Source organism: Serinus canaria, chromosome 2 (assembly GCF_022539315.1).
Source record: "Serinus canaria isolate serCan28SL12 chromosome 2, serCan2020, whole genome shotgun sequence".
In the NCBI taxonomy this organism is placed as follows: domain Eukaryota; kingdom Metazoa; phylum Chordata; class Aves; order Passeriformes; family Fringillidae; genus Serinus; species Serinus canaria.
In genome coordinates, this window is record NC_066315.1 from 143638581 (window position 1) to 143658480 (window position 19900).

The 19900-nt window shown below is 41.3% G+C and overlaps 1 protein-coding gene across 1 annotated transcript in view; it reads left to right on the forward strand.

Annotated features, from left to right (window-relative positions):
• The window catches only part of TG (thyroglobulin), a 146380-nt gene that overhangs the window by 14975 nt on the left and 111505 nt on the right, over window positions 1-19900 (forward strand). The window contains exons 9-20 of the mRNA XM_050971044.1: window positions 421-1485; window positions 3042-3629; window positions 4794-5036; window positions 5373-5510; window positions 6074-6151; window positions 6489-6601; window positions 7465-7576; window positions 8256-8456; window positions 12132-12341; window positions 14631-14785; window positions 15274-15430; window positions 17607-17831. Coding sequence (XP_050827001.1) covers window positions 421-1485; window positions 3042-3629; window positions 4794-5036; window positions 5373-5510; window positions 6074-6151; window positions 6489-6601; window positions 7465-7576; window positions 8256-8456; window positions 12132-12341; window positions 14631-14785; window positions 15274-15430; window positions 17607-17831 — 3285 coding nt within the window. The remainder of the gene's footprint in view (window positions 1-420; window positions 1486-3041; window positions 3630-4793; window positions 5037-5372; window positions 5511-6073; window positions 6152-6488; window positions 6602-7464; window positions 7577-8255; window positions 8457-12131; window positions 12342-14630; window positions 14786-15273; window positions 15431-17606; window positions 17832-19900) is intronic.

Genomic DNA, 19900 nt, shown 5'->3' on the forward strand with positions numbered 1-19900 from the left:
TTCTCCTTTTTAGGTTCCCACATTTCACCTGGATCGTTGGAGGTTTTTATTAGCAGCAGGGATCCTACTAGAGAGATAAAATATTTGGAAAAGACATTTTTCATTCTTTCAGCCATGGGAACAGGGATGAGAATTTCCATTGGGAAGCAACAAAACCAGTAAAAGAACACAGAGCAGAGAACTCAGCAGTGGGGAAGGAATGGTTCCTTTCATTTTGGGTCTTAACTGGAGAATTTTATTTGTAGACCATAGGCACTAACATTTCAAATTCCTTAACAATGTATATGATGCATAGTTGAGAAGCAGGATAATCTATACTTTAATGTTGTTTTTGGCCCAGCTACTTGAAAGTGAGCAATAGAATTACAGGTTCTGGAGGTGCCAAAATGTACTTTTTTCCTTTTTTAAAACTCTCTCTAGGTGAGGAGCAATCGTGCATCTCCAAGCGGCGACGTGCCTTATCAAGGCTCCTCTATGGCCCTGCTGGCTACTTCAGTCAGTCCAATTTGTTTTCCACACCAGATAAACAGTCAGGCAAAACTGATGGCTTTTCAAGGCCCTGCCCTCCCTCTTTCAAGGAGCTGTTTCTGGACTCTGGATTGTCATCTCCACTTGCACAAAGCCCCTTTGCCAGCCAGACTCTTGATCTAGAATCCACCCTTAGTGAAGCCATCCCAGGGATGTTCCCATCCAGGGAACTGGCTCGAGAGGCACTGCAATTTACTGCCAACCCAAAGCGTTTCCAAGAAAACCTCTTTGGAGGAAGGTTCTTGAAGAACTTGATCCGGTTTAACTTCACAGGGGTCCTTGGCACTAGTGGGAAGTACAGCATTGGCCAGTTTTTCCCACAGGAGGATCTGTCAGAGATGGGTAATGGCCAAAGCCCTCTGGAGTCAGCTGAGGCATTTTCACGGAAGGTATCAGAGGGGAGCTCCATTTTGAGTAAGCCTCTTGTGAGCAGCTTTGGCCTCACAGTAACTCTGCAGGACAATCAGAATCGGATGAAATTCCTTTCTTCTGTCCTGGAACTACCAGAGTTCTTTACTTTTCTTCAGCAAGTGATTTCTGTCCCTGAAAGTGTTGCTGAAGATTTAGGTGAAGTAGTGAAACTGGCACTGGGATCTAGAGACTGTGGTGAGGAGCCAAAGGACCTGTTTGTTCCAACATGCACCAAGGAGGGGAGGTATGAGGAGGTTCAGTGCTATGCAGGAGAGTGCTGGTGTTTGGACACTTTGGGTGAGGAGATTCCAGGCTCAAGACATCGAGGCAGACGCCCAAGGTGCCCCACTGAGTGTGAAAAGCAAAGGAGAAACCTGAAAAACCTGAAGCAAAGCCTGCCTGCAGGATCAGATCTCTTTATTCCCTCTTGTACTGAGGATGGAGACTTTCTGCCACTCCAGTGTTATGGAACAAATTGCTTCTGTGTTGATTTGAATGGCAAGACTATTCCAGGAATCAGGGGGAAGGCTGGAAATCCAATGCAATGTAAGTCTTAGGGACTGGGAATTTAAAGATGCTTTATTTTTTATTGGAATTCTATGGTTCTTTCTTTGTATCTGATTACATCTGGAAATAAATGTATGATATATGCAAATGTCTCCTAAGAGGAAAATAAGCCAGCTTTACAGTGTGTGTCTGCCTTGATATCCCAAGTCCTATAGGTGGTCAGGGTGTAGGGTGGGCACACTCAAAGCAGAGGAGCCTGAGGTCCTGCCTGGTTACTGAAAGTGTCATTGGCAAGTCTCTGTCTCTGTGTGCAGCTGGCATGTGTAACATCCATGATGCCCAGGAGACCTGGAGATCTGTGGAACTGAATGTGACCCCGCCTAGTGAAAAAGCCCTTTTACTTCCAGTCTAAGGCCCCTGGGCATGGTCACCAGTTCATCTTTTTATAAGAATTTAAAATTTTCAGTGCATTGAACTATGAACTTGATGTAGTCTTTTTAGTTCAAGAATATATCCTCAAATTGATAAGATATCACAGGACTCCAGACATAGGAGGGGGATTTAATGGCTGGTAGGTTTTTCATAAGTCACAAAGTCAGGCCAAAAAGGTAAGCTGCAAATGACTTCTGACATCATGTTGATAGACTATGAACTGCCTCTACTTGCCCTTTTTTAAAATGGAATATGAAGAAAGAAGGAAGCACAAAGGCAGTGAATATTTGTCTTTCAAGTTTCTGTGAACTGACAACAGCACATCATCAGGGAGAATAGACCAAGAGGAGAGCCTGCTTCTCGTTTTATGAGAAATAGCAGTGTCCTGCAGTTGAGAGTGGTGCATAGTGGGGGAGGTCCTTTGAATAGCAGTTTGCAGAAGGAGTTGGGGGTTAGTTGTAATGATCTGATTGAGAAGGGATTTATGTCTAACAACCCATCTGTAGTGAAATCCAAAATAAAAAGGTTTAGAATTCTCTGGTGTTAAAAAGAAGATGAGCTCCCATGGTTTTCTGGGTTTGCTGAGCTGCTTGGTGGCAAAGTGAAATTTGGCTCTGGAGATGGCAGAAAAGGCTTCCAAGCCAAACTCACTCCAGTATTTTGAGGGATGTTATTTTTATATTCAGCAGCAATGTTCAGTAAAGTATGGGAAGAGAGGATGCACAGTATTAAGATTCGGTTTCAGTCCAAGGGGAAATACAATTATTTCACTATTCAGATGGTTGCTTTTGCAGTGATTGGCTGAATAACAAGTAACAACCTGATTACCAAGTATATCTGAAAATACCTGATTTATGTAAACAGATTCAGGAAGGCATTTAGTGACACCTCGCCCCCCAGTAAGAACTACAAGTACCTAATGTACTCACAAATTTAAAAAAAACATATCTGTATTCATCTTGGAGGGCTCACATCCCTTTGGAAATCTTACCCTGATTCAGCATGGGACCTTATTAATGCTGATCCCTGTTAGTAATAGGAATGTTGTTGTTATTATTGGGCTGAGGGACCAATTTTTAGTAGTGGTGTTTATTGTACTAGAGGATAGGGGTATTGTATATCTTTAGTGCATTCAGAAGATGTGCATGTTTTTCTTTTCCCAGGCCCAAGTGCTTGCCAAGTCACAGCTGGTCAGGAGTTTCTCAGGGCTGTGAAGCTGCTGTTGTCAGATCCAAGAGCTGTGCCCCAGCTGTCCAGCCTTCACCTCCCTCAGTGTGATGCTGAGGGTGGCTGGAGGCAGGTGCAGTGCAGTGGCCCCCCTGAGCAAGCCTTCGAGTGGTACCAAAGGTGGATTGCAGAGAACAACGAGGGCAAGCCCTTGCCTGTTCCTGAACTTTTGGACATAATAGCTGGGTATAAAGAGGCATTCTCTGGAGACTTTTCAGCTTTTGTTAAAGCTTTGTATGAGGCTGGGCACCAGAATGTCTTCCCTGCATTCTCCATGTATTCCTCCTTCACGGATCTCCCACCTCAAGTGCTGAAAGGAAACATGACCAGTGCATCTGAGAACATTTTGCTGGACCCATATATATTCTGGCAGCTTCTGACTGACCAGCTCAGCTACTACCCAGGACCCTACACTGACTTCAGTGCTCCTTTAGGGCACTTTGAACTTCGTGATTGTTGGTGTGTTGACAGCAAAGGAGGAGAGCTGGAAGGAACAAAGGCAGGAGTGAACCAGGTTCCAGCATGTAAGTAACAATTTCTAGCATGTAAGTAGGAGTGTTTCCTGGTCTTTTATGTTATGCCACAAGAGAGAGAAGTCCTTTCAATTGCTGTAAAGTAGCCAACAGTAACTTTTCAGGAAAATCATCAGCACTGCCATTATCATTGGATGTCAGAAGTAGGGTGACTCTTTTCCAGTAAATAAGTGATGGCTGAGTTTTGGGAATAAGGAAAAATCAAGTTCCATATCAAGTTTGAGTAGATTTTATAATTTGGAGCTTGGACATACAATGCTTTTGCAGAAGATACTTACCCAGGTGGAAAAGGAATGTGTGAATAGTTGTATGGAAAAATCAGGATTCCACTGTAATGTAAATGACTTTCAAGAATGCCTTAAAATGAAGCAAGAGGGATTTTCTTTACTCTTTGTTATTATGTGGTCTAGAGTAACAGATACCCTCTAGAAGTCACTGGGAGGAGAGTGAGGCCAGCACTCAAGTTCAGTAAGTTCTCTGTCTAGACACCTGCTCCAAAGGTGCTGTCCTGCTTTGGGGTTACTCCAGCAGGTGACCTGTATTATAAATTCCATCACTGAAATTGTTCTCATCACACAGTTTTTTTTCCAGCTGTGAAGTAGAGACAGGACAATGAACTGGTGGAGATTCCAGTTCTATGGGCAAGTGGGAATGAAAGGATGAAGAAGATTAAGAGAATTATTTTGGAGGAGCAGCTTTCATGGAGCTGGTTCCACGCATTGAAGTGCCCTTTCTGGGTCAGTAGATGTGAGGAGAGGACAGGCCAAGTGCCACCTGCCACTCTAGACCCAAAGGATGGACCTTCATTTTCTTTTCTGACTCTGACTTCTGATTATCTACATTTTTAATGGCAGCAACTGAGGGGATGTTCTGTAGAGACATATTAACTCAGTTTGTAACTGATAAGGACTTAAAAACACCAAGCCTTTGGCTCAGGACATGGAGAATGTTTGTGTGACTTATGGCACTCTAAGACTTTTGCTGTTAAACAGCTGAGCACAGACAAGACTCCTTTGCTTGCTTCATTATGCAATTCAGATTTCAGAGGGGAACAGGCAATGCTAATGAAAGACCAGTTAGTTTTCACATGCAAATATTTACTGGATTTAGATGAAAGTCATTAATATACTCTTCATGTATAAATTTTTTATACAGGCCCTGGTATATGTGAAGGTGTGAAGCAGGAAGCCATGAAATTTATGGAGGAGGCAGAGCAGCTCATCCTGGCCTCAAATAGGTCCCAGTTTGCCTTTGGAGAGAGTTTCCTGCTGGCAAAGGGGATCCAGCTCACGGACAGGGACCTCCTGCGCTCCGCTGGGCCCTACGGGCCGGGGGCAGCGATCTCCCAGAAGCTGCTGTCAGGCAGTGACTCTGCTCTCCAGCTGGCTGCATGGTCAGGTGGGTGGGAGGGGGAGGAGGGCTGAACTGAATGGAGTCATTCCCAGAATCTGTGCAAGAGCACTTGATGTCAAATGCATCTTTGCTGAAAAGCAGGTGGGACTCAGCAGATGTAATTAATCAGGGTCATTAAGCTGCCACGCCAAGAACTGATTGCAGTTGTCTCGTATGCATGACACTGCAAATATTAAATCTGGGCACTTACTGGCCTTTATGTACTTTAAAAATTTCTTAATTTGTCTTCTGAAGTACAGGGAACATTCAGATTTTTGCAAATGTGTGCATTTTATATATCCTTTATGGGTACTAGAGCTTTCTTTCACTTCTCTTTTATAGTCCTGCACTTCTACTGGCAGAGCCACTTTACTTCAAAGAGTTCTGCTGGGGAAGCAGCACAGCTGGGATTTTTCCCTTACATCCCTCAGTGTGATAGCCTGGGAAACTGGGAGCCAACTCAGTGCTATGAGAGCACAGGTGAGCAATTCCTAACAAGACACTCTGGGCTATCTAAACAAAAACAAACCCAAAACAGCCCAAACAAAACAAAAACCTAAAAATTCTAATTAAAAGATAGAAAACCAGGAGTAGTCAGAGTGGAGGAAGGTGATGTGGTCTGCAAGATGTGTGTAAATTGGCTGGACTCAAGTGGTCGCTGGCTGGGGCTCAAAAATCAGTAGATATTCAGTAGATATTGCTGCTACTTGTGTTCCTTGGGAGTTGGTCCAGGGGCTGGTATTGCTTAATGCCTTCTCTCATGACCAGGATGATGAGATGGAGCACACCCTCAGCAAGTTTGTGGACGATGCCAAATTTCTGGGAGGAGGTGATAGGGCTGCAGTGGGGGAGTGTCACCAGAGCTGCTACATTTCCATTTGTACCACTGCTTTCAGGTGTGGTCTACTTACCCCTGAATAGCTGTGACTTGGATTTACTGGTCCCTTTCTATAGAGCTGCTGAGGGTGAAAATCTTCCTAGTATGCAACAAAGCACACAGCAGTACCACATCTAAAATAAAGCTGCTTTTCTTCCCTGGCCAGGTCATTGCTGGTGTGTGGATGAGAGAGGCCGTTATGTCATGGATTCCTTGGTCTCACGCTCAGCAGAACTTCCCAAATGTCAGTTGGGTTTTCTTCCTAAATATTTATCTTTACTTGTTCTTGCAAATTTTAATATTTATTGGAAATTCTAATATGATACGCATAAAGTAAAGCTTGCTTCTAACCATTCCAAGAAAAGTAAAAATAATTATATTTTTATTTTACTAATTCATTTAATTTCATTGTGTGTGATCTTGGCTTGCATGATTTGAGAGTGGACCCTCTACTGTTGGTGTCCCTGCCTGAGACTGCAGCAGTGCCTAATGCAGATGTGTGAGGGAGCTGGTGATGTAACTCTTTCTCTTGCTTGAGCCTGAAACTTGATTTTATTTTAAAAATGTTTTTTCTCTGACAGGCCAGACTTCATGTCAGCGATCTCGAGCCAATGCCCTCATTTCCAGCTGGAGACAGAGCAGTGCAAAGCTGGACACTTCTACAGCTGATCTGTTCATCCCCAGCTGCCTTGAGGTGATTTGACATGACTGAGGGAGGAAGCAGTTTTGCTTACCATGCACACACACTTTCTGTCCATGCTCCTTAATCACCCCTTGTGCATTTCCATTAACCTGAAAGAAAAGACAAAACTAAAAGCTGGTGTTGCCCTGCAGAAGGCAGAATTTAAATAGTTTTGAGACAGAGACTGGGGATTGGAAGCTCTGTGCCTGCCCACGCTTCCCTCCCACAGGCTGGCTCTGCCTGGTGCTCTTGTAGAGCTGTGCTTTAAAGGCACATCTTAATTGACTAACATTTGGGGGCTCTTTCTTCCTGAGCTGTGAGAGAATGACAGTGTGAGGGGGGAGCTGAGTGCAGATGTCCCAAAGATCCAGGGTCTGTGATGCTCTCAAAATGTGGCAGTGAGCAAGGGAGAGACAGGCAAGGAATAGCCATGTTATGTAATAGTCATTATCATATAGAATCAGGTAATCATTTAGGCTGGAAAAGACTGCAAAGATCAAGTCCAACTGCTACCCCAGTATTGCTGAGTCCATCACTGAATCATATCTTGAAGCACCACATCTACACATCTTTTGAAAACACTTCAAGCTAGGATTTTATCAGAACTTTATCTCAATGGACTTCTAGTCTACATCCTGCTTAATGGTTGGACTCAGTGATCTTAGAGGTCTTTTCCAACCTAAATGATTCTTGATTCTCTCAGGGACTATCTGTTAAATTAGTTAGACTGTATTTTGTGTTTCTTTTCAAAATGTTTTAATAATGGAAAAGTGTAAATATAATAAAGCATTTTAACCAATCTTTGGAGTATGGATTTCAGTGTGTCTGTATTAAAACACATTGCTCTGCAATGACAGCTCCTTGATTCTTTGTAGACAGGAGAATACACTGTGCTGCAGAGATCAGACACAGATATTTGGTGTGTGGATCCTGTGTCAGGAGAAATATTCCAGCGTGGCAGCAAAGACTTGGATGGCAATCCTGAGTGTGAGTAATGTTTTGCCCCCTGCCTGTGATCCCTCATGCTTTGCAGCATAGGCACTTTCCTTTTCAGAATGCTGCCTGTGAAACATGGGAGGCTCATAGTTAAATTCCTCAGTGACAGGATACATACAAAGCACAGCAACATTGAAACAGTATCTGAGAATTGTTACCCTTTACTTTCATAACGCCAGAAATAAAACAGTCTAGACAAACTTATGAATGAACTCCTATGCATTTTTTAATCTTTGATTTCTTACCACAATTTTAACTATTTAAAAATGCAAATGATCATATCATTACATTTAAAATTACCTTGATCAAAAATTTTTGCAAAAAGCTAAACTTTTCTAACTTGATTTTTTTTTGTCTCCTTAGTAGGAGCACTAAATGATGTACCATCACATTTGGAAAAAAAAATATATAAATGAAAAATAAATTACATCATTTTTGCAACTATTTTTCTAAAACAGTACCACTTGCACTTCAATCTTTAGAAGAAAATGTAGGTTTTTTTCTAGTAGAAGTAAATTCCCCATTTCTAGACTCAAACAAATTACTTGTTTTCGAGGTCACTCGTCTTTCTTCCTACTGACAAAACAGGCTGGAAGCACTGCTGGTCAAGTCTTTAGGTCAATTTGTTGTCTTCTATTGTGTATCTTGCAAAGAATCTCTCTCTTTGAAGGTCCCAGTTTCTGTAACCTGCTGAAGTCCAAAGTGGTTTCCCGGGAAGCTGCCAGAGGAGACATCCCCCAGTGTGAAGGGGACAGGGGGAGTTTCTCCCCTGTGCAGTGCAGCCAGGAGCAGGAGAGCTGCTGGTGTGTCTTTGGCAATGGAGAAGAGGTGCCAGGGACACGAGTGAACGGGACAAGACCGGAATGTGCAAGTGAGTTCTTGCTTCAAGCATCTTGTGAGCAAATCCAGGCCTGAAATTAACCCAGATCCTAAATTTTTCCACTCCCTAGCTGAATTTAATCTTATTTCTTCAGACCTTTAGCAATTTTTTTCTCAAGCAACATGCTTATCTTTGTTTTATAGCAGATTTCAGACCTGCCAGGGCATGCTGTCTGGTTTTCTTTAGGTGCTTTGTGAGGGAAAAAGGAGAATGGAATAGATCCTTGACTTTTCGTGATTCATAAAATTGGTTGAATCAAACCATTTGAAGTATGAAACCCAGCTATAAGGCCAATCTGAAAAGCTTGCTGCAAACTTGAACCTGCTCCAGTGTGAGCTGGCTCTGGGATTAAAACCCATTCAGCTGACTAAAATAAAATTTAAAAAATGTATGCTTCTGCCATTCTGACTCTTGGCTTGTGACCAAAATTGTGTAAAAGATGTGCCAAAACATTGCATATTCACAGAGTATTTCCTGAATGACCAGGGTTGTGAAGCACTGGAATTCACTCATGGCTTCCAGTGAGACATCCAAATGGAAGACATTTAGATAAATTTAATTTGCAATGTCCTTTATGCATTTTCCCATCACTGAAGTGAAGCAAAATTAATTAAAATTTCTGCAAGGCTATGTTCCAAAATGTAATGATTAACGGGAAGTAGAGATCTAAGAAGAAAACCTTCAACAGTTGTCTGCAGGGCACTGCTGTTTGCAGTTTTTTCTTGGTTTTGGGGGAGAAGGGTTGAAAAAAAATAGGGAAAGAAGACCACATAATTTGCTTCAGTTTCCTTTTGTGATTCTGCTGGGTAAAGATCAACACAGGCTTGTGCTCACTGACCAAACAGAAGATGTGACACTTGAGGACATGGTTTAGTGGTGGAGCTGACCGTGCTGGGTTAATGGCTGGACTCAATGATCCTACAGATTGTTTCCAAACTTAATGATTCTACAATTCTATTGGAAAATACTGAATGTGTCAACCCAATTGCCTGCAAGGTTTTTATCAACTAGGGAACTGCTCAGCCAACTTGGAAATAATTTTCTTTGCGCTCTCTTTTATCAATAGAGAGTTCTAAGGATGGGATTTTATGAGAAGCCAGAAGGAAAACCCATGGCTGTTTCTGCCCCATGCTTATGGTGTTGTGTGAAGATGCCAACTGAGCTCTGAGGAAATGAGCTCCAAAGTAGGGTGGTGTAGTCACCTGAACATAGCCATCCAAGGCAGGTTTTTAGCTCTTCAGAGAAGCAGAGCTGACCACAAGTACAGTGCTGCTGCCATCCTGTACTTCTCCTAGAGAAAATAATGACTAATTGTGATTAATGGCCTTTTTAAAATACTGAGCTGAGAAGGAGAACTGCTTTGAAAATATAGGGGATGCCTGGTTTTACTGATAGCTATTTGTTTTTTTCTGCATAAAGACTGAAATAATGGTTTCCCTGGATTTTGAAAGAGCGATGGAACTTTTCATGATACACAACTTAGTTATTGTTTAAAAAAAAAACAATCAAAAGTTAGTTTTCTCTAAGTCTACCCAGCCTTATGCCTCTAGTCCTGGGAATTACTAATAATTGTTCAGGGAAAAGGAGTACTATCCTGCTACTCTGGAGATCTTGCCTCTCAGCAAAATAAACTGTTGTGGTGGGAAAATATGATAAATTTCTCCTCCAGCATCAGAACAGACAGCTGTAAACAGAAAGTAATAACTCAGAGTGCCCAGTACATGCCAGGAGGTTTTCATTAGTTTAATCACTTCCATCAGAGGTAGAATCCAGCTTCTTCTAGCTGACATGCACTGGAGAGGTGATGCCAAGTACCCCAGCAGTCCTCATGCATCTCCCATCCTCATGCCCACTTCCCATAATTCTGAGTAGAGACAGAGGAGAGAGGTTTCCAGAGAAGGTCCTTGGAGTTGTTAATTTCCTTGTGAAAATCTTTGGAAATACCTATGAAAGAAGTGTCAGTATTCAGCTGGATTCTGATTCACTCCTGCAGGACCAAGAAACAGGACAATGGACAATGACAAAATGGTACAGGCTTAGTAAATAGTAGATGAAGTGTTTTCTCTAGAGGGATAAATGAGCAAGTTACTGATGGTGAATTGAAACCTCTGAACCACACCAGGAAACCATTGATCACTTCTGTTTTGGGGCCTGGGTATTTCCCTGGTTCACACAACAAATCTCAATGGAACAGGCAGTAAGAGATTGTAGCCCCATTCAGCTGAGACTGGATACAACTTGCTGGATATAGAAATGTGTTAGAGCAATTAAGAAACTGCAGACTGATTTTTACATACTCTGTATAAAGATTATATTATTGTGATTTAACAGCCAGGATGAGTATTACTATCTCTTTTACAGAGATGCCTTCTGGTCCTAAAACCTTGGGAGATTTATTTGAAGTTTGTTAAGCAAGGATTCCAGGTTTCCACCTTTACCGAGAGAGTCTGGCTACAGAGTCAATGAGTGAAGAGAAGGAATGCAGTGGCCCCATTTACAGAGTTATTGCAAAAAAGTTGCTATAAAGGAGACTTGGATAAAAATATGCATTTGGCAATTCAGAGAGGCAGATATGAAAGCTTTTTTTTGTTGCCATTGACATGCTCAGGGTTGGAAAACAAAGATGTACTGCACACACTATATCCCAGATTCATCCTGCAATATTTTAATACTTTAACTGAAAGTTTAATACAAGGTTTTCAATACTTTAAATGAAGTGGCTGCTTAGTTATGGAATTCATCTCCATCAGAGGGGGAGAGGGAGGGTGCTCAGACCTGAACCATCATCAGTGTTTGCCTCCCTTCACCAATCAGGAAATTTAGGTCTGATCTGAGCAATTTCAATTTGGAAAATGATCTATTCACACCAAGCAAGTGAATTGTATGATATGATAATATCTTTTTCTTTGTATTTATTTATAAATGAGGAAGTTGGTTTTTTCTTCTTATGTTTTGCAGCTTTGGAACTAATAAGTGTTTAACTATTACTGTATGTATTTAGTAATTAAGTTGGTATTTGGCTAATATTGAATGAAGTAGTTGGCCTGTACTGATTAGTAAAAATTAATTATCACTGTAATTAGTCTGTTACAGTGGGCTAGCAGGGTTTGTGACTGCACTCATACTGAGTGAGTTGATAGGGAAAATTGTGCTCCAACTCTAGAGCTGTACACTACTGGTTTTATATATATATATATAATGTATATTTTGCCCTGCTGGTTGCTACAAACATCTTGGTGGTGCTGAAGACACCACAGTCATGAGTTCCTGATCTCAAACCTTTCAAACTTCAGAGGAACTGAGGTTTGTTTGGCCCTGCCTGTTTCCACTAGATATCTTCTATAAAGTTTTGTTCTGCTGTTGGTTAGAAATCTCCTTCTCATTTCCTGCTGAAATGTATTCATGACTGTTCAAAATGTATCTGTTCCTAGAAACCACACACGTCCATTTCTGGGCCTGATGCATTACCCATCACAGTCAATATGTGTCTTTCCATCAGCTTCAGTAAACTGAACCAAGCTGCCCTCCAACCAGGTCAAAGCTGATGAGTGGGAAGGGCACAGGGTGCTGTGTAGGTTTGAATCTGTGGATGTGAGAGGTTTATGGACTTTGTCCTAGAAGTCATCGTAGCCTCTAACACATTTCCCCTTTCTCCCGTGCCTGCAGGTCCGCAGTGTGCTCTGCCATTTGGTGCCTCAGCAGTTGCCAATGGGGCTGTACTTTGTGAAAACATCCCTGGACAAGCTCCAAGCATCCAGCAGTGCCAGCTCGTGTGTCGCCAGGGCTTCTACAGTGCCACCCCCAGCACCTCATCCCAGTGCGACGCGCAGCAGCGGCGCTGGGTCTCGGCTGCCCCTCTGCTGCAGGCCTGCCAGAGTATGTCTGATCTGATCTGATCTGCTGTCATCTCATCTCATCTCATCTCATCTCATCTCATCTCATCTCATCTCATCTCATCTCATCTCATCTCATCTCATCTCATCTCATCTCATCTCATCTCATCTCATCTCATCTCATCTGCCAGGGCCTTGGAGGGCTCAGAGCAGTGTAAACAGTGCAAAAATCAGCTTTTATCACACAACTACTGTGTGAATAACAATCATAAGTTATAGGGGAGTGGCTAAGCTGAGGTGCAGAAGATGTGTTCTGTCTTCTGCCATCTTCACCTCTGGCTCTTGGCTGGCCCCTGTGCCAGAAACTGTCCCTATTGCCTGTAATAATAGAGCTATAAATAGCTATTCAATCTATATGCAGATTTTTCTTGTTAGTTAAAAGATTCTGGCACCATAAGTGATTCTGATGGAACTACTTAGCCCTGGAAGAACAGATGAGTGCCAGATGTTTGAATTTGGCAGAGCTTGACTGTTTATTTGCATAGTCAAGTCACTGTTACTTCTGCATCTATTTTGCAGCAGTCTATTCTTAAGGATTATTGTTGTATTTTTTGGCTGACTTCTGGTATTTTTCAAAACATTTTGCTTTCAAGAAAAAAATAGCACTTTACATCTTGGAAGAATTGGATGTCCATTCAGAATAATTTGATATTAATGTTGGCCTTTTCAATTATTTTAAAAAGACATACATTTTGATCAAAATGACAATTTGTAGCAGTGCTGAACTTTGAGAAATGCAGGTGTTCCTGCCAAATTTGCCGCTACTTTTCACTTCCAGAAGAGGTTACACCCATTAATCATCAGAATGGGTTAAACTCTTCGAAATGCAAAACTTTTAATTCAGACTGAAACTTTTGTCTGTTTGTGATGGTATTTGTGAGGTTTCTCTAACATGTTATGAAATGTTTGCCTGATGGCAGTGGGATAACTTTGTAGGAACAGAGGGGAGTGTGTGGCAATCTGCTATAAAGTTTACTGTAAGCCAAGGACTTCCCCCAGTAATCTGTGTTTGGAATAGAGCATGGTTTAAGGAGAAAGAAAAAATTCCCGACACATGAGAAGGTGATTGAACAAACTTCCCAATAATGGAGAATTCACCAAAACACTTAGTAATTTGTTCCAATGGATAATTACCCTCACTCTCAAATGTCATGTTTCCTGTTCTCTATGTAGACATCTAGAGACTGTGGTTAAATCAGCTCTTTAAATACTCTCTGAGACACTAAGCAGAGAGAGGGCTTTGTGCCTTTCAGGAAGAAGCAGGGGTTTGTGTCTATCTGCCGTTCTCCTTGGAAGCTCTCCAGGCTTTCTCATGCTCGTTTTTGGGGTGAGGGATGAATAATTGTGCTCTAGCAGTGACACCTGTATGTGATTCAGGGAGGGCCTGCAGAGGAGCTGAACGAGGGAGAGCTCTGCTGCTAGTCAAGCCTGGTGGGGTAAGAGCCAGCTCCACTTGGAGGTGGAATGACAGCATGACTGTTATGCTGAACCTGAGATAAACCCTCCACGGGGCCTGGGATCAGTGTTACTCCAGGGGAGACAAAAAATTTACATTTTTTACTTGTTAAAAACTGATTAAATAGATTTTGGCTTTCTGACTGATGAGCTCACAGGTTTGTCATCAATTTGTGTGATTAGCATCACTTGGGTTTGCTATAAAAAATTCAGAAAGCACTTGTAGACATCCAAAGCAATGCCATTATTCTGCAAATTTATTCTCTCCTAAAACTTCCTCCCAATTAGTTTGACAAGCTGTGTTTCCAAAAGCCCATTTACATTAGTATTAATTGCTTTAATCGTTTAATTCCTTTCTTAATTGAAGTATTTTCATGATTGCATGTAAGAGAAGTGAAAATCGACAGGTCAATTATTCTTGTCTTTCTGATTCTTTTTGAAGTATTGGCATACTGTCAGCTTTCATGTAGTTCTCTGGAACTTCCTGTTTGCTAAGGCTTAAGAAAAATTATCAGTAATGATCCAGATTGTCCTTATCCTTCTGTGAGCTAGTGTTCGAGTGTAAAATAGCTCTTCATTATTATCTAAGTGTATCACTTGTTTTTTTCTCTAATGCACAACATTTATATTTATCAAGCTTGTGTCTTGCTGCTTGTTATTTACAATTGACAGCTCTACTGCTTTCATCTAAAAATGGGGAGATGTTTTTGATGCAACATGAGAATATCAAATCAATGTTGTTTTTTCTCAAAGTAACTCTGAAGGTCAGGTTCCCCATTAGTGAGGTTACTAAATGCCCTCTCTGCTTCATTTTTAGAGCTCCAATTATTTCAGACGGTCCAAGCTCAAACACACTTTCAACTACGCCTGCCTCCTGAGAAAACATGTAGTTCTGACTACTCTGGATTACTCCAGGCATTCCAGATATTTATTTTAGATGAATTGAAGGCTCGTGGTTTATGTCACCTCCAGGTAATTTAAATTTCTGTTGGTGGATTTTGTTTGTTTGGTTTGGTTTTGTTTTCTTTAGTTGGGTTTTGTGTTGCATTAAAAATAATAATAACTAAATAAACACAACATAGACCTTTGCCTGTTTGAGAAATGTGTAAGAATGGAATAGGCCATGAAATCTGTCAGGATTGTCAGCACTCTCATATGGGCGAGTGGAAAAATAGGTTTAGTCTCACACCACATCATCAGATCAGTTTAGTTCCAGCCATAAAAGTCATATCATGCCAGCCCAATATTTGTTAAAAAATTGTTTCAATGGAAGAGAATATTTTGACTATTCTTACAGTGAGTGTATGGCTTGCTAAAATTATATTTTCTCGCTTCTGTTTTTACAGCCCCTTTTGACAGTGTTACTTCAAGTATAGTACAGTGCAAATGAATAGGGCCAGGCAGGAATAAGAAAGTTCTCAGGCTGTCTAACTGTGATTTCACTTAATTCTGAATTCAAGGTAAATGCATTTGGAACAACTGCCTCAGTTTCCATGTGTGATGATTCCACTGTCTATGTTGAGTGCCTGAGCGTGGATCGCCTGGGAGTGAACATCACGTGGAGGACTCAGCTGGAAAACATCCCCACAGCTTCTCTCCCTGACTTACATGATATTGGTAAATTTTCTTTCTCTGTTTGCTCTGTGGATTAAACCTGATTTGCTTTTAATCAGTTTGCTTCCCTGTCTTTATAACAGTGGTGATGTGTTTTTGAGCTTTCGGTGTTCATATATTTCCCCTCTCAGGCTGTGACCACATAGTGGAAAGAAGCTATAATTGAATGTTTCTTTCAGATAGGACTGCAGCTGCCATAACTAGGATTGCAAATTACTTTATCAGGCATGAGCTGAACTGTCCCAGATGTTAATTTCCATTGGACAAGTCCTCAGTGGTGGAAAAGTGTTTATATTCATTGTACTCAGAAAAACACAATTCCCACATTGTCAAAAACTCAACTAATTTCTTCCAAATTATTTTTTTTCTTTTTTCCCCCCCTTTTCCCTCTATTTCTATTAGTTGCATTACCTTTGACACTAAAGAATGATCCTTACTTCTGACACCCTAGAGCAATTATACAGAGACCACAGACTGGCAGATGTTTGCTGTGGTTTCCGCAAGAGTTAGGGGTGGTGTAAGGAAGTTCTTTCAAAGCAGTCAGTATATTCCTTCAATATAAAATATATTAAAAATATATCTCAAGTTCAAATGCTCTCTGTGGGCATATCAAGGATGTATCAAGAATAATGTGGCCAGCAGGACCAGGGCAGTGATGACCCCCAGCACTGGTGAGGCCACACCTCAAATCCTGTGTTCATTTTTGGACCCTTCACTTCAAAAAAGGACGTTGAGGTTCTAGAGCATGTCCAGAGGAGGGCAAAGGAGCTGGAGAAGAGTCTGAAGCTCAAGTCTGATGTGGAGCAGTTGGGGGAGCTGGGGCTGTTTAGCCAGGAGAAAAGGGGAGATCTTATTGCTCTCTACAGCTGCCTGAAAGGAGGTGGGAGTGATACTCTTCCCCCAGGTCTCAAGTGACAGAACAAGAGGAAATGGGCTCAGGTAGTCCCAGGGGAGGTTCAGATTAGATATTAGAAATTTTTTAATTGAGAGAATGGTCAGGCATTAGAATAAGCTGGCCAGACAAGTGGTGGAGTCACCATCTCTGCCAGTGTTCAAGGGGCATCTGGATGTGTCACTTGAGGATGTCATTTAGGGGTGATTATGATGCTGCTGGGTTGGTGGTTGGACTAAATTATCTTGAAGGTCTCTCCCAACCTTGGTGTGACCTTTTCTCCAGTTTTACTGCTTTGAAAAGCACTAAAAAGAAATAGCTCTGTCTGCCTGTATTCTTCCTTCTTGCTTTGGGGCTTGGAGGTATGTGTCCTACAGCAATTTTGCTTGACCAGAACTGAATTCAAAATCCTTTAGGACACAGATGGCAGCTGCAGTGTTCCTGTAACTCCTGGCTCTACAGTTTGATATTGTTTACATCCATCCAGTTCCATATTCTAAGGGAAACACAAAACACAGAATAATAGAATGGTTTGGCTTGGAAGGAACCTTTAAAGGTCATCTAGTCCAACACCTCTGCCATGGGCAGGGACAACATCAACTCAGTCAGGTTCCTCAGAGTCCCTTCCAATCTGACCTTGAACATTTCTAGGGGTGGGGTATCCACTGCCTCTCTGGGCAACTTGGTCAAGTGTTTCACCACCATCACTGTAAAAAAACTTCTTCCTTTTATCTAGTCTAAATTATATCTAATCCAAATTATATCTTATCTAATGTTCCATTGCCCCTGGGAATATTCAAGCAGTTTGCAGAAAGTGAATCAAAGTATGTGTGTTTAGTTTTATATTAAACTTTTATTTTGGAAGTGTTCCTCTTTGAGAGAATTATCTTTTTGACCCTCTCCACACTAAAAATTCCCTGTAGTACAAAAATAGCTTTTTGAGGGAATGATTTTACAATTTCAGAAGAAACAGAGCAGAACCTGCTCTCTTTGTATGGTCATGGCACCATCATGTCCCATTAAGTTCCGACTTCCATTACCTATTAAGGAAGCTTTGGGGCCTTCTGTTTGAAGTGGTTTTGGGTGTATTTAAACAGAGTAAAGTAAGACTGTAATTTTATAGATGCTGTACAGATTAATTAGGGTCTAGTGTTTGATAACATGCTTGTATTCCTGCATCTGCCTCTGTTTTTAACTTCAACCCATCAGTTTCTGTGTGGTTATCCATTCCTGTACTACAGAAATGTCTTCCATGCTGTTTTGTTGTATTTTTTTCTTCTTCTTTAGAAAATGCAATTGTTGGGGAAAGTCTAATTGGAGCATTTATAAAAGAGATTAAGGATGGTGTTTTTCTGCTGTATTTGGATTCCAAGCAGTTCCTAGCAGATTCTGTCATTGATTTTCCCCGGGATGAAGAGTTTGATCTGTCTCCCCGTGTGCAGCTCGGATGTAGAATTGGGTTTAGAAGAATTTCATCTCCTGGGAAAGCAGGCCCTAATTCACAAGGATGTGGTAGGTCTCATTTTTAGCTTTCCATTCTTAGATGTTGTCAGGAATCAGTATAAAGCTGAAATTAGAAAGTCATCAGTGAACTTGTGTTTAAGGTTCATATTTGAAAAGTGTGAGGCACCAATGTGAATGGGAGAGATGGGATTTAGTGCTTTGCTTACTGTTCATTCCTTGTGTTGAACCAATGATTTGGAAATAGCCATCATAGCACTGACATTGTGTAGAGATTTTTGTAAGCATTTTAGATATGTCTGGTAATAGAAGGTCATTCTGTAATGCACATGATCGTTCATAAGAGGATTTCACAAAGATTATGCAGCCAGAGCTTCAGATCATGTTCCATTACCTGGAATAGAAACCTAGAGGCAGAAATATCAAAAGTCCTGAGATTGTGAATTCTGGGCCAAGTCTAGCCAGCTCAGATGGAAGATTTCTTTGATGCTGGCCAACACCCAGACCTAACTGCACTTCTGCCCTCTTTTCTTCTTTCCTTCTGTTTAGTCTGCTTCCCTGGAACAGGCTGCCTTTCTGCCAGCATCCTGCTTAGGGCTGCCAAACCAGCCTTTTCCACAGCTCCCTGTGGCTGTGCCAACCTCTCCTTGGTACCAGGCCATGCTGCCAAAGTGCCTTTGCCTTACCAGCCCCACTCCTGTTTCTATCAACACCAACCTTCCTTCATTTCCTGGTTGTTCTTGTTGGCCAATTGTCCTCATTGAGTCCATGTCTCATTTATGCCACTTTGGGATTTATTCACTGTCTGTAGCCTTTTTTAATCTAGGGAGCAGAGGACAGATGAACCACTTGTAGATATGAGATAACAGAGGTTGGTTTTGGATAACTTTTCTAATGGAAATGTTTTCAGATAGTCATCACTTCATTTCTATGAAGCACATCAGAATATGGGAAAAAACTTATCTCCCTGCTTGGTGTGGTGTTTCTGTTTAAGTTCAGAGAGTATCCTAATGCCTGGGTAAGCTAATCAAGTGCTGAACACTTTTGAACTGCTGCAGTTTCCAGCCTGGACCTTTAAGGGTAAATTGTCTGCAGGTTCAGTTCCTCTCCACAGTCTGAAACACTTTAGATATGGGTTATTTAAACACATGCAGAAAAAATATGAATTCCTTCTGAGTCCAGAGTCCATAGCAACTTGCAGCTACCTAACAAGATATAGTGTTGTATTGCTTAAAGGTATCATTATTTTTTAAGTAGAATCCATCACTTGGAGCAGAATTAGAAAGAATTGGATCTTCCTGCCAAGTACTGCCTGCCAGGCATAAAGGCCTCTAGGAAGCAGTGAATTAACTTGCGTTGTGAGTTAATTCATACATATTTGAACCAGCTAGCTGTGGAAAATGTCACTCAGTAAAACAGACATCAGATATGTGGAAAGGAGACAGTTTCTGCTCCAGCCTTTGACAGAGATTTCAGACTTCAAGCTGTCATAGTGTACCTGCTGCTGGATACTGGTTTGTGTTGCAGGGCTGCTTATTTTATTCTGAACAGGGAACTTAGGAATCCAGGTTCTGGTTCTTCTAATAGATAGACAGATAGACATAGACGTAGACATAGACATAGACATAGACATAGACATGGACATAGATAGACATGGACATAGATAGACATGGACATAGATATAGATATGCTCATTCATCCTGTCTGGGTCTGTTTCCCCACTAATATAATGACAATTAGTAAGAAGCATCACCTATGACAGCAGAAAATGAAATTGTGTGAGGGTGGCAAAGATTCTTTATTCTCTTCTCTTTCCTGTTCTGGCTTGTTCTTGAAAAAAAAACTGTGTTTTCAGATCCTGGTCCTTTTGATTTGTTTGGTTTTATTTCATTGTCAATGTCATTGCTTTTCCTTCAGGAAGCTCAGTAGCATCAGGTTTCTGGTGTTCTCAATGGGCTTAATATATTCATTAATATATGAACATGCAACTTACATGGATCTGCCTCTTTTTCTCTTCTATTTTCCTTACAGTCATCTGTTTATTTGCATCTAGTGTTGTGTTGTTTCATGTTTTCCTGCTTGTCAAATGGGGAACATTTATCATATATTAATTTTTCTTA